The sequence below is a fragment of the Corvus cornix genome, chromosome 1 (genome assembly GCF_000738735.6).
Source record: "Corvus cornix cornix isolate S_Up_H32 chromosome 1, ASM73873v5, whole genome shotgun sequence".
NCBI classification, from domain to species: Eukaryota; Metazoa; Chordata; class Aves; order Passeriformes; family Corvidae; genus Corvus; species Corvus cornix.
In genome coordinates, this window is record NC_046332.1 from 103,155,973 (window position 1) to 103,171,028 (window position 15,056).

Consider the following 15,056-nt stretch of genomic DNA (forward strand, 5'->3'; position numbering starts at 1 on the left):
GGTCAGCTCAACACAGGGGCGGCCTCACCTCGAGTGCTGGGAGCAGTTCTGGGCGCCACAGTATAACAAAGATCTAAAGCCATTAGAGAGTGTCCAGGGGAGGCCTACAAAGATGGTGAAGGGTCTAGAGGAGAAACTATTTAAGGAGTGGCTGAGGTCGCTTGGCTTGTTCCTAGAGGAAACCTCATTGTGGTCTACAACTTCCTCATGACGGGAAGTGGAGGGGCAGGCACTGATCTCTTTCCTGTGGTGACCAGTAACAGGACCCAAGGCAATGGCCTGAAGTTGTGTCAGGGGAGGTTTAGGTTGGATATCAGGAAAAGGCTCTTCACCCAGAGGGTGGCTGGGCACTGGAACAGGGCCCCCAGGGAAGTGATCACAGCACCAGGTCTGACAGAGTTCAAGAAGTGTGTGGACAGTGCTCTCAGGCACATGGTGTGGTTGTTGGGGCTGTCCTGTGCAGGGCTAACAGTTGGACTTGATTCTTCTGAGTCCCTTCCAGCTCAGAATATTCTGTGGTTCTGAAACACTTTTCACTGCCCCTCGGGCCCAAGGAGCAGCTGACGGCTCCTGTGCAGGGCCAGGGGTGGCTGGAGTGGGGCAGCCCCCAAGGACCTGGGCTTGCTAGGCAGGCACCACAGTCCTAGCCCTTTCACTGGTCTTGGCTGCCCTGTAGTGGGTCAGGCAGGAAAGGCTGGACTGAAGACTCCCTGAGGCCAGACAGGTCCAGCCCCACAGCTGTACCCACCAGAGCGCTGCCCCCAGCCCCCAGGTGAAGGGGCCATGGCTTCCTTGTCCCAGGCTGCTGCTGCTGTGGGGGTCAAAGTGCCTTGCAAGGTGTCAGGTAGTGCTCTCCAAGACTTTTTGCAAGTTTCTGGAGTTCCCATCAGAACATGCACTACTACAGGATGGCAGCACTCTCCTTACCTGGGATCAGATCAGTCCCAGTGGTGTGAAGGCTCTCTTGGCTGCTGGGATGCATTAATTCCCTCGATTGCCAGTCCTGATAGCCAGCAGGCCCAACAGGTTTGCTGTCAGTTTTTCCTTTAGGAGCTATAAATAGCAGAATCACACACTGAACATACTGTAACCCTTTCAAAACAAAGTATCTTCTTATGGCTGAAAACCACTCAGAAAGAGATTTATAGATCACACAAAACCAAAAAGACACTGATGCTGTCTAGATTACATTGGCATCTAAGGCTGTTGGTCAAGGATCTTGAATACTACTTTGGTGCATTGTCAGATCAACTCATTAATATAAATTTGATTCAGCACAGATGCAGGCACACAATTTTTAGTCCAAGCTAAACAACTGATGTTGGTTTTGTATTTTTACAGTAGCTAAAGGAAGAAGGGTGATACCTGATACAGTATCATTACAGCAGCACAGGCAGGCGACACCTGATCTGGTGTAAAGCTTACCAAGTTAGCCTTGTCAACATTTTTGTTAAACAAATTAATTTAAGCCAAAAAAACAACCAGACTCAGCATTCTGTGTTACACAGTCTTGACATTTTTGATCCAGCCAAGAGCCATAGTGTTGCATTTACTCTGTCATCAAACCATGGCCGAACAGGGTGAAGTTATATTCACTGAATAGAGAATGAAGAGGGGTTGCTTACTCTTGGCCCCTCTCAAAGGGATGGTCTCAGTTTCCTTATGTTCTGAAGAGCAGTGTGAGCTGCCAACTTTGCCTGTCCGTTGGACTTTTAGCTGCTGACATCTTCCTCTTCCTGTCTTCCTTTTACAGGACTGATCTTTCAGCAGTGCATTATCTTCAGTTTTCTGTCTTCTCAAGCCTGGGGGCTGTAGGTGGGACTGAGGGATCCCTTGTCATGGCTATCAATCCTTGTCTACAGGATCCTGCTCGGTTCTCTGCAGACTAGCACAAACTCAAGGAACCCCACATGATTGCTGTATAACAGAATTTCCTGCATTCACCAAAACATTTTGAAATTCTCATATAGAATTAAAAGATTCTTTTAAATTTAGTTGGAGCATTTTCCCAATTAAAAGGGACTGCAGAAAATTTACTGACCCATAGGGCACAGAATTACAGTGGCAAGCTGCAACAAACAACACTTGCTTCCTCTTTGCTGTGCTGGAATTTTTGTTAATAGAAGTTCAGGATGAGAACGGGCTCAGTGAGCTTTAGATGGAGAAAGTGAGACTGAAGCAGACAGATGCCACTGATCTGCACTTTGCCAAAGAAACCTGGTCCAGCCTGGGTGGCTCAGCCAGATAAGGTGCAGTCCCAGTTTGACATATATAGCAATATGTGAGATAATCACTGTATAGGCAGCCACACTTCCATTATCAAGATTCAGAAAGCTGAACTAACAGTAAAAAAGATTTGGTTTTATTCCCTGCTTCAGCTGGTGTAGTGGCTTGCCTGATCTCTGCATGTAGAGGGGGTACCACTGCACTGAAACTTAAAGCAGACACCTCACTTGAAGCAAAAACTGAGCTCTAAGTACAGACAGCCTCTGTGTGCATAGGATAAACTTCTACATGACATAAAACAAATTAACAAATTTCATTATTAACCTATTTACTCGATGTTCCTTCAGATGGTCTTGATCCAACATATATTTATTCTGATGGATAGCAGGATGGATACTATCCTGATAGATAGTAAGCACACAAGGATCTCTATGGTTAGGACCATGTACTCTAAGTAAAAAACAACTTACACATACTTTACAAGTTAAATTAATATTTAAATCAGTGTCTATTAGTAGCTCCACAGCATCATTATTCTCCACCTCTAAATTGGGAAGGCTATTCTGTTGCACAAGACTTGGCAATTACTGCTTATTAAGACTAATTATTTTAATCTATTTCCACATTTTATTTCTAATTAAGTATCATTAGAATAGAGAATCACTTTCATATTCCTTTAATGCTTAATTTAGTAAACGTTCCCTTTGGAAAGAGCTCAACTGTGGTTTGCATGCTAAATACTTGGAAATGATGAATGGAAGTTACCTAAAATTCAAAAGCAGGAACTAGCCCTTGACAGCAGACAGATCTTATGTATCTGTTCTTTCAAGGAGGCATTTCATTTTCCACATAAAATGTTACTCTTGGCACTGACTTTTGCTGAACCGTATTATGCTAATTAAAAAAAAAAAAAAGTGGAAATAAAACATCTTGATCGCTGGCAAGGTCAGGCACAGAAGCAAGCAGAGAACAAGCTGTGCTGGGGAGCATCACTTGGGCTTTCTTGCACTGCCAGGGCTGACCACCACAGCAGCTGCTGCTGAACACATGCTCTCCACTGAGGTGCACCAGATAAATGTCACTAAAATCTTGTTGTAGGAGTGGCTTGGCTTGGTTGTCATACACAATTCGTTTCGGTGTCTGCAGACAGAGCCTGTAGATGGTGATAGTTAAAAGGGAAGAAGCATCTTCGAGCAGTGAGAGAGGGTCTGGTGAAGTCAACATCCACAAGATGATCTTGATCCACTGTCAAGAACTGCTGACCAAGGTTAAATCATGGTTTTACCAGCCAACCTCTCATAATACCTAAAGGGAAACGTTTTCTTTTGTACTTCACTATCTTGCTATGCCTCCTGATTAGGTTTGCATGGCTTCATTAACTTGGATCTCTGCTTTTGAAGGAGTTTCACATTCATGATTTCTTCTTCCACCTCTCACCCATGCCTATACCTTAATGCAGTCAGGCACTTATTTATCAAAATGCTTTCACCAAGCCACAAAATGTGTCTCCTGCTGTGAAATGAGAGTGAGCTGCCTAATTCTTTGCAGGCATATTGGTAATTTGCTTCTTCTAATGGTAGTAATAAAAAAAATATTCCTATCATTCAGTGGAGGAAAATTAGCTAACCCTCTAAGTACCCAGCAAAGGAGCATCAGCTCTTAATTTATAAAAAGCTAGATGCCGGGGGTTAAGTCAATTCCTGAGGTTATTTGACAAAGGAACTACAAGTCTGTAATAACTTATGCAGACAAGACAAGAATTTCTTCCAGAAAGAAGCAAAAACCCCCAAATGCAGTTGTAAGAACTTTAACAGTTTTCTGTGGAACTATGATACTTTTTTCAGTCTAGGCTCAAAGCAACAGGTAATGACTCCCTCCTTTATTGAGGAAATATGTTCTACATTCTTTAGCCTAGAAATTTAAGGAAAGCTGGAAAGTAATTGTTTAATTAAAACCTGAAGGAATGTGAGAGGATGACTAACTGCATGACTTGGCTCTGATAGCATCACCAAATTACTCTTCAAAGAGAGCCTCCAGCAAGCCTGGGCTCTCATGATGTAACAAAGCCTGTGTTTTATTTATAAGGTTATCGTGGCTTTCCTGTAACAACACATGAAAATGTGCCATTGCTGCTGGGCGTACAGCCTGTGTGAACTTGGTAGGATTTTGGCAAGATACCAGTGAAAACAATCTCAGTGTATGAACTAACACCAGTGTGTGACATAAATGCAGTAAGAGGATTTTAAAAGCAAAGGCCTTGAGCTTATCACCCAAGAGGCCAAAGCAGATAATTTGAGGAGGAAGGCAAGGACACAAAAAGGCTGCAATTCTTTGCTTGTGCAAGAGCCAGGTCTTGAAAAGATGACAGAAGGAGAAATTGCAGTAAAACAGCAGGATGAAAGTCTGACTGAGCAGAGATAAAATTTCAAAATGTCCAGCTTGAGACAACATTGTGGGCATGACTGATACTGATTTGCCTTAGGAATTTTAATAGTAATTATGTGGTAGTAAATATGTGCAAAGTGTCTTAGCATTCTTTAGTGACTGTGACCTTCACCCATTCAAAAGCTCATTTATTTGCTAAATCCACCAGCAGTTTCATTTGCTACAGGACACCTGCCCGAAAGCCCAACACTGGCCGAAGAACATTAGCATAAATTAACCTTGTAAAAATGTAGATTAGGAATGCAAACGTTGCTTGCCAAAAGGGAAGAACTTCTGGCCCAGTCTTCAGCCAGGGAAGTTTTAGCCATGCCTGACCAGGACTGTACGTGTTGCCCATGCCAGCAGGGTTTCACTGCTGTCCCTGACACGCTTCTGCACACAATCAGTCTTTGAAAGACTCCTCAGACTTCTGTTTCTCTGCCAGCTGTGGTGTGGGCAGTCTTTGTCCAGGAACTGAGAGAACAAACCCATTCCAGCAGGCAATGGCCAGAATCTGTATTCTTTTGAATTTCTGTATTTGAACTGCTACGAAGTTTAAGAAAAGAAAAAAGGAGTGAAAATTATTCCTGATTGAGACTTCGCACCAGGAAAATTAGGAGTAACTCCATAGAATTTAGTGGTATAAACCCCCACAGCTTTGCATATTTAAGGTGCTAAAAATCATATTTCAGACAATGCTGCCATCTGTATTTTAAAAGAGAGGTTACTCTGAAAAGGGATGTGCAAGCATGTTAATATGAGGCTACAGGTATTGCCCTGATCCTGCTTACTGTGCTGCTTACTGAATTTGGTGAGAGGGGCTATTATTTCTACAAAAAACATGAGGAAATACTGACAGAGTAATTTCCCTGATTCTGAACATCTCTTACACACAATTTTTTTTCTTCAGTTATGCAATTTTATGTCCTTGGATCCATTATTTTACAACATCAATCACCTACAATTGCAGTGGACTTCAAGTTATTACTTGTAGGCAGAGTAAGAAGATCTAAGTGATAATGCAAAGCTGCTGGTTCATTGCTTACTGCTCCTTCTATTCATTGGATCTCTCCTGCATCATAGTTGGTTTTTCTCTGGAAATCATTAAGGCTTGATTATAGCAAGGATGCACATCTATTTTTGTAAAGCTCCCAAGTGAACATGACACACTATCTTCCAGAGCCTCTATTTTGATCCTGAAAATTGCAGGCCTCAGGTAATCATCAAACCCACTAGCTTAAAAACATTACTACGCTCAGTCTTGAATAATCAAAATGCTATAAAACAAACACAAGCTAGACAGCAAACAAGGCTGCTGGGAAGAAAACAAGTATCTAGAATTCTGGTGATCAAGAAACCATTCTTTTATACTTTACATAATTATTTAAAAGCTTAATTATCCTTTCTCTTACAGTTTCTGCCTGCAGTTTTAAGGGCTTTTCCGCCTCACAAGTTGCTTCAACAGACACGTTAAATTGGAGTGAACAGCATCGCCTGCTCTTCAGCTGTAGGAGACCATAAGGATAAGATAAATGATGAGATAAAGTGGGGGAGAAATGAACATTGTGTCTCATGGTTTTCTGGACAGGTATTATTGCACTAACAGTAATAACAAAAATGCATCTGAATATTATAAATTTTCTGTTATTTTTAAGTGTATGTATTCTGGAGAGATTGAATTTTAAAAAATGCTTTCCTGAAGATTAAAAAGAAAATCCAGAGAAAATTGCATTCAGTCATAACATACAATATATTTTCCAGATTTTAGCATAGCGGCTCAGCAGTAATAATACACTTTTCAGAATTTAATACTGATATTGAAAACCAACATCCCCAACGTCAGGTAACTGCCATTTAGGTCTATTTGTGCACCTAAATGCAGTGGCAGCATAAGTGAACCACTACTCTCCACACTGGTTTTGGAGGCAACCAACAGCCTGAACAACATTATCCTGAAATGAATGCAAATGAAGAGACTTTTTTCAGTCTCTGCCTTGTTCTTGAATAGGGAGGGAGAAGAGAGAAGTAAGGCAGAAGTCCCACAGGTCACTAAATCAGGAAAAGGAGCAGCCTATTACCACTATTTGTGCCACTTATAGGACAGTCTCCCTCTTGTGCAGGACACAGGCCAGGCTTAGCGAAAACAAGATAGGAACCTCAGTCTAGATTTCAGCTCTTGAATACTGAACTATCTGTTGTAGTGGTAGGTTTAGTTTAGCAAGCTGCAGCTTTCCCTGAGAGCTCAGCGGGGCTGCTTAGGGCAGTGCGACCATTGTCACCCTCCCGTAGCCCATTTCGATTTTGCTCCGCGGTTTTGCTCCGGCAGCTGTCAGCTTTACAACACAGTGACGGTGAAGGAGGCGAGAAGGGTCCCTCCATGAGGGCTTCAGAAGATCTTTAATCCCATCTTGTGCCAGCGATCTCCAGAGGCAGAGAGCGCTCGTGATCCGGGCGCCATCCGAGGTTTTGTCAGATCGCAGGGGCGGTCCATGGGCGGAGTTGGGGTACAGGAACCAACAGGGAGGACCCGAGGGAGCGGCCAGGGCTAGGGGCAGGGGAAAGCGGGGGCGGGTAACAGTATGGGATAGGAAAAGGAGTGGGTCAACAGACCACCACAACTATCCACATTTTAATGCAGTTAAACCTTAACGGGAAGGATGGGTTTATAGGGTTTCCAGGCCGGTGTGCAGCACTGAAGCACAGTTATCCTGGGATCTCAGGCTTTTCCAGCCAGCGTGATCAATGCTGAAGGCCACTGTGCTACCTTGGGCAGTACAAGAGCTGCAGTGCCACACTGCTAATGCCTGGAACAGAAGCGGGGTGGTGGCAGGGGCACCTGAGCTGTGGATGCTGTCAAGCTGGGACTGAGGTGGGGTAGGAAGCAGGGCAAGGTGCAGCTCTGTATGAGAGGTGACAGAGAGAAGATCCCCACCCTGCCAGCCAGAGTAGCAATCTGTGCTATTTCTGCAGCTTTCTGCACACATCTCACTTGTACAATTAAAGGAGAGAGGATTATTGCCCCTGCTTCTTCTAGCTGTTCATCACTAGATGAAAATGCAGTCTGGGGATCCAGATCCACCCCTCACTGATGCAATTTTGTTTTGAAATTAACTCCCTGGGGAGACAAGAGGTCTGCTCAGGCCTTTGCTGTGATCCAAGACAAGCTTTGGGTGCCATTTCCCAGGGCAACAGCATGGAAAGTGCTGAACCTAATCAGAAAGCTACTGTGATGCCCAATTACCTCACAGGTGTTATTTATTTATGTATTAGAAACTTACTAATAGTTATGTAAAATAATAGTAGAAAAGCTCTATCAAGGACTTGTATGAATCACTAGAGATCCTCCACTGCAGTTGCCAAGACCAGTGACAAATTCAAAGTAAAGCTCATTGCAGAATCTTGAATCACAGCAGCAAACACTGGGATGGTGCTGGCATGAAGAAGTTATAGCATCAAAAGCAAAAAGAAGTGATTTAATCCCTCAGTTGACAATACCTGCTCCAGATATTTAGCCAAATTTGAAAAGTTACATTTAAAAGCAAATACAAAGGTAAATATGCAATATCTTTCTTCACAAATACTCATCTTGCTTCCTTCAATCTTAGTAAATAATTCAGTGGACAAATAATATAAATGTTTCAGGAGTCAATACAAATGAAATGAACTGTCACCACGGAAAGTATTAATATACTTCATAATAAAAGTAGATTCTCTCATTTGCAATTTTGACTGAAGCGACGATTTTAAAAAGATATTTTTAAAAAATTTCCCCTCAGCATTTCACTAGAGAACTAACAGCAGCTCCAGGCCAGTCCCTTTCCAAGCAGCAGTGTGTGCATGTAGCTTGAAGAGAAGTTCAGCATTTATGTCACGTGTACTCTTTCAGAACAGCTCTTGCACACTAAACAGAACAGTGTCTTCTTACCACAGCTCCCAAGTTTTCTTTTGCTTATTTTCTTTGCCAGAGAGCAGGGGCTGAGACTGCAAACTGGTCCCTATACTGTCACCAGCCCTCTGGATGCCACCATTTGGAGTCCACACCTTAACGCTCTGTAGCCACCAGCCTGCATTTCCTCAGTGTATTGGCAGGACCTCAGAAAGCAAATGAATATATGGCAGTGGCAACAATGGTGAAATATTCTGAGGTTTTGACAACCACTCCTTCATTCAGTATTACACCCTCCTTCAGAAAACACCTCAGAACAAATTAACATATGTGTATTTTTAAATCAGTCATATTGTTGTGGGAATAAAAAGCGCTAAGAAACAAGTCAGATTCATAAATGAAAATGTATTTCACCTTTATACATGCTATACAGGTCATGCAAATACAGAAATCTACAGGTTATACAATGACACCATAATAAAATATAATATGACATTTGTCAAACACAATGTATTACAGCAAAACAAACTGTTTCTGTTTATTATTTAGGAAATAGATGAAGGACGAATTTGGAAGACACAGTATCATGCTACAGCTTACTGCACAGTCAAAAGAAAGTATTTCTTTGAACTACACTAACATAAATAGAGCTGGGTTGTTGTAGGTATGATTTTTTTTAGGCATTGCACATCATGTCACTGGTTACTTTCCCATTGCTGACTTTTAAGAGCACAAGAATGGTGTTACAACTGAGCTCAATCTACGCTGTGAACTCTTACACGTGGAAAAAAAAAACCCAAGCTAAACACCCCCTCCCCCCAGGTTTTCACAACTTTTGTGTTAGTGTCCAAAGAGAGTTGTATTTATAATTTATTCTTATAAGGGACTGGACAAAATGCCCTCAAAGCAGCACCTGATTTAGCATAAAGGTTCACCAACAGAAATAAGGTTAACACTGTATGGCACATGACGTCCTGACCTTGTACATCTTGATGTGGACTGTTCCACACAGATGTTTACAGAACATTAGGGGCCCCCAGTGTTCCCTGCATGCTGTTCTTGGCCTTTGTGTTTCTGACATTCACTTATTGTTTTGCTGCTGACCAAATCCCATTTTGTTGAGCCTACAGGAAGACAAAATACTTCTCTGTGTGATAGAAAGCCTGCTGGTAACAATCAAGTGTCTGCATCTTCAAAGGTTAGCGTATTACCTCACCCTCACTCGGATCTACTACAGCTATACTACGTATATATCAAGGGGTTACACTTGGCATTTTGCCTACTTTGCTTACAGGTGTTACACAAATACGTTTTTAAACACAGTTGATAGTTGCTCCCAGACTAACTAATATTAACCAGTAAGTGCCACTAGTGACTAACAGTGTCAACCTAATCATAAGGGGATAATTCCCACACTCCACAATCAATAAGAAGGCTCTTTTTGATTCCAGCAGCTATATTTTTTTCAAGCCTCTTCAGCTACAGTTTTGAATTATACACTTAATAAAAGTTGCCAGTAACTCCTTATTAAAGACAAAAAAAGATAGGCACAAAACTAAAGTACGGTATATTATTTTGTTTCAATGCACTGTGGGCAAACCCCATCATTATTTACAAGAAAAAGATGTCTAAATGGATGTATGATCAAGCTTAGGAAAGAATTATTTAAAAATAAAATGCACAGGTAAAAATCACAGTGAAGTGTTGAGATGAATTTTAAATTAGGAGAAGAAATAAGTGCTTTATTAGCATCTAAAGCTCAAATTCTAATGCACGCTCTGTCTTCCCTGAAACCATCAAGGCTCTAGATCATTGGTTTCTACCAAAAGCAGCCAGTTATTCAACATATTCCCTGGGAAGACAAGTTATATTCAGCTCTGGTTATTTGAAATCCAGTGTTCAAGGACTGCAGAAGCTTTTTCAAGTGACAAGCTCATATTTTACTGCCAGTAGCATCACGGGGATATATATCCTCCAGAAATTGTAACCTCTGTCAATTAAAAAGAGAGAAGAATATCAAGTCAGCTATGCAAGTTAGATGACCTCAGTTTTGTAATTTAGAATAGACTCTTCCAAAAAACCTGACTATGGCTTTGTACTTTGAAACTGTCACTGAAGCCTACTATGGTGTTTTACTATGCTGAGATTTCAGGGTATGTGATTCTACATTGCAAGTTTTATAGCAGCAGCAAACAGTAAGCAGCAGCAATAACTACCATTCCCTAGACTGGCCCCGCTTTTAACTGTTTTCTTCATGCAAATGGACTCCAAAGATATACAGGAAAGGTACTGTATTAATGAAGAAATTCTGGATGCATAAAGGAAATGTTTCCATTTACCAGATACTTGTGGTTGCTATGTTAGAGTCAGTTTGCATATGACGCCAATTTTCAAACAGCTGCAAATATCAAAGATTATGATGAATTTAAATACCTAGGAGAACAGCTTTCTTTCTCTCTCCACACTGCTGTGTACAACTTCTGTAATTTTCCGGGAAGCCAGTATCACAGCAATTTATTATACCTAAGATGTTTATCACAGTACTGTACCTGTATCTGTTCTGCTGAAAAGCGAGGCTGTCAACAGATAGAATTAAGTGTATTTTCCTGTCCTGGGCTGTTAAATCCCTCAATCAAGTTTTTGTTACAGTCATCTAGGCTAAGGGTATCACTGGACATCTTGGAGTAGGTAGCTTGGCCTGTGAAATCCAAGAGGTCTTCAAGAGCCTTGGCATTACTTGTCCCATTTTGGTCCAAAGAAACACCTGGCATGAGTTCATTCATGGGTGAATATTCAGGGATGGAGATGAGTTCTTCTTTTGAAACCGGGCTGAACAAAAAATAAGGGAAAGAAAGATACAGAATAAGGTACGTATAACTTTTCATTAAGTGACAATCAAATTAAACCTCTGACTGTTCAGAAACTATCACTCATCTTAAGGCAGCTGCAGCAAGCCTTTACATAAAGAATGTCCTAGTCCAAAGAAAAAGATATTGCCCTGTTCAGGATGGAAGGTCAAAGCTAACCTATGTCCCTTAATGATTAAGGTTTGGTGTAGCTGTGTGACATGAGCACTCATCTCCTGAACCCACATCTCTGACAGGTTACTGAACTGCGTTTACTGATCATTATTTCAGCCCCTGCACCATTCCTTTACATAAATGTTTATTGCACCTTTTACATTACTGTCCTGATCCTGCAAACACTTAAAACATTTCACAACTTAAATAAAAAGTTACTTCTTAAGATCTTATGATATACTTCAGACATAGAAATCCCATAATTAAATTTAAGAAATGCTGCAACCAGCCACTTTGCTGACACTAGCACGGCTAGTGCATTTTAGTTTGGAGAAGAGAAGGCAGAGTAAGGCTTTCACAGCCATTTCTAAACCATGATGTAGTGGTGGATGAGTTGAGGGCAGAACTATTGTGCATGAAATCCTGCAACACAAAATGTAAGGGGTGCCCAATGACACCAGTAAGAAACTGGGCTTAATAGGGATCAAAGAACATAATCTACCCAGTGAGACAGTACTGTACAGCTTGCTTCCAGGAGAGGTCCTGGACACAAACATCAGCAGGTAAAAAAAAAAAGAGTTGGATAAACTCATGGGCAACATGTCAGCCAGTGGCCACTTAAAAGGCCAAGGCAGAGTTGCACCCTCAATATCCCTAAGGCAACACTTCAGTGTCACCTTGGATTGCAGGAAGTGGTGGGCTCAGGTGCTCTCCCTCACTAGTTTTCTTACTGATATTCTCTGAAACCAAACAATGGGCTACATGGACTTCTAACCTGTCCCAGTAGGGCATTTTCTACATATTTATGCGTATTTGTTGAAAATACAGAAACAGTATGAGAGGTTCAACTGGCTTACTAATTAAAGGAGAAGAGCATAAAAATTCCATGTTTAAAATTCAGACTTAGCTTTGTGTTAGCAGCCTTAAATTAACTGCCAATGTACAAAAATATGTAAATAAAAAAACTTAAATTAAAAATCCTTCTTTTCTGCACGTCCTGCCATCAAAATGTGAGAGTATTTAAAATCACAAAGTTATTAGTTGATTTCTACACATTTCTACTTGTTAAGTACTTAAAATTCTAAATCCATTATTTTCTTTATTCTGTTTGTATGGAGGCAGAAATGCTCATGCCTCACAGCTATGCAGCCAAATTAAAAAATGGTGCCATCAGAACAATATCTACAGTAGCTGCTTTCACAAAACTGTCTGAAAGGTTTGGGCAAACTTGCATGGAATCCATAAGTAAGGACTGTGGAAGGATTTCAGAGTCCTCTCTCCCAAATATGTGAGAGTGAGATGAGGTTCTGTGGCTCTTGTCTCAAACATCCTGGCAGAAGCAGAGCACACCCAGCAAACACCCAGCTGCCACCCTGGGGAGGTTGTGAGAAGCAAAGTAGTAAAGTATTAACAAACAAAACCCAAAATCCTGTGTCTCATGAGTTGCACAACCCCTATTGGTAGATCTGGTCTGTACCTCACATCCATGGACTGAACCTCATCTGCTGAATCTTCCATGCTGTTAGATTTCCCATCAACAGCTTCCAGCTGAATAAGTCCTGAAACTGACTTCAGTCCATTAGTTACTACATCTTGGGAAGGGATTACAGAAGCAGCACTTTCCAAGCTTTTGTTTTTCAGGCAGGTCGCCAATCCATTGATTTCTATAAAGGAAGGTTAGAAATTATGACAGGAGAAACTTCATTATTTAAATAGTTTTACCTTATATATTGAGTAGAAAGGAAGACTAACAATGCAGTAGAGACTCAGTTTAATCCATGACTCATCATACTATTCTGTCATTCCTCTATTCCACTCCAAAACTGTTCTTTATGCTACATTTTTTAAATTTGAGGAAATAGGAAGAGAATATTTTATCTTTTATGTCCTGTACTAAAAACTTTAGCCTGGGGAAGCAAACAAAATACAGATAAATGTCAGATATGCATATTTTATTTAATAGTCCTTTAAATAAATACACTTTTTTTCTATAAAGTCTAATTAAATGTAAAATTTAGAGTCATACTATGAAAAGCTTGGTTGTGTGCAAAGATTTTCTGCCTACAAAATTTGAAGGTAGATTGCAGCAATCAAACATATGGCAGATTAGAACTTTTCATTTACAAAAATGCTACATCAGGTACTAAAATGGAGGAGAAACTTTATTCTGCTTTTGCTTAAGTGGCAAAGCAAAGCTGTCTCTGGTTTCTAACATTTGTCACTGATGCAAATGTAGCTGTTCTTTTTGAGATGAAAGCAAAGAACTTAGGATAATACACAGTGCTCTGCCTCAGATCAAAAAATTCTGAAGAGAAACAACTGTGAAAATAGGTCAGAAAAATATGGCAATTTTTACCTGGCTTGTTGAGAACAAGGACCTTTGGTTGCTTTTCCACATTCAAAGTTGATGGTATCTCCAGTTTTGGCTCTTCCTTCTGAAATCAAGTAATGACTCAGCTGTATTAGAAAGAAGACTGTGACCTCCATGGAACTAGCTAGACTCAAAACTTGTGAGACTGCCCAGGGCCACAGGGTGACAAAGACCATGACCAGCAAGACAGGACTTTTTTTCCCTTTTTAGTTAGGCATAGCATTTTTCTTAAATTCAAAAAGAAAACATTCTCTGAAAGTTAACTGAACAAACAGTTTCCTTAGTAGGTTAGAAATGAAAACCTGAGTGTCACTTCTTAGCTGGACACAATTGCCTTCTTTTTAATCCTACATTCCTGACAGGCTTAACAGAGAGCTCAGTAACTAACTCACTGGCTGGTACAAAGCAGGAAGACACATCAACAGCAGCAAACATTACAGCTCCAGCATCCAGGAAAGTGCTGTTGCCCCTTGCTAGACAGTGAGGGGGTTACCTGCAAAGGCTGCACAAAAGCTGTGTCTCTGTGGCAGTGACTGCGACACAGCAACAGTCACTCTCAGTTTGAAATGCATCTAAAATTTGGGTCTAGAGTGTACCTAAGTACACTTACTAGGATGGAACTACCCTACAATTTAATTTCCACATATGAAAATAAAACAAAAAAATCCACATACTGTTTCATACCTTTATTTCTGGGGTTTCACTCTTCCTTGTTCTCTTCATTATTTCATCTATTCTCTATAAAGCAAAATAAATCTGAGGATGAGATGGCAGACAGAATATGTAACACAAGAGACAGAAAGGGGAAAAACAGACGAAAAGAACTTTTCTTTACTGTCATGACATGATCTCTGCCTGTCTTGAAAAAGGGAGGACAAATAAGAAAAATAAAGAAATGAAAGATAAAAAATATCTTGGAGCTGGCTTTCATCTCTCATGTATCTTACAGAACATGACTTTCTCAGTAGATGCACTTTAGAAACAAGCATTTTAATACCAGGTGTTTGCAGTTATGAGTTATGCTCAGTTCTGGAACAAGACATGTGTTTAAAACCAAGTATGGTTATTTTAATCTAGTTGCTTTTCCAACTATTTCCAAACAGTTCCTTTAAAAACAGCCTTTTTGGAA

The 15,056-nt window shown here is 40.8% G+C and overlaps 1 protein-coding gene across 5 annotated transcripts in view; it reads right to left on the reverse strand.

Moving 5' to 3' along the window:
• Positions 1–8,921: 8,921 nt before the first annotated feature.
• MAP7D2 (MAP7 domain containing 2) overlaps positions 8,922–15,056 on the reverse strand; it is an 82,245-nt gene continuing 76,110 nt past the window's right edge. For all 5 annotated transcript variants that reach the window (XM_039551307.1, XM_019282968.1, XM_019282971.1 and 2 more), the window contains 5 exons: positions 14,612–14,665; positions 13,913–13,991; positions 13,034–13,220; positions 11,086–11,365; positions 8,922–10,526 (listed from right to left, as the gene is read on the reverse strand). In XM_039551307.1, coding sequence (XP_039407241.1) covers positions 11,116–11,365; positions 13,034–13,220; positions 13,913–13,991; positions 14,612–14,665 — 570 coding nt within the window. In that variant the 3' untranslated portion in view covers positions 8,922–10,526; positions 11,086–11,115. The remainder of the gene's footprint in view (positions 10,527–11,085; positions 11,366–13,033; positions 13,221–13,912; positions 13,992–14,611; positions 14,666–15,056) is intronic.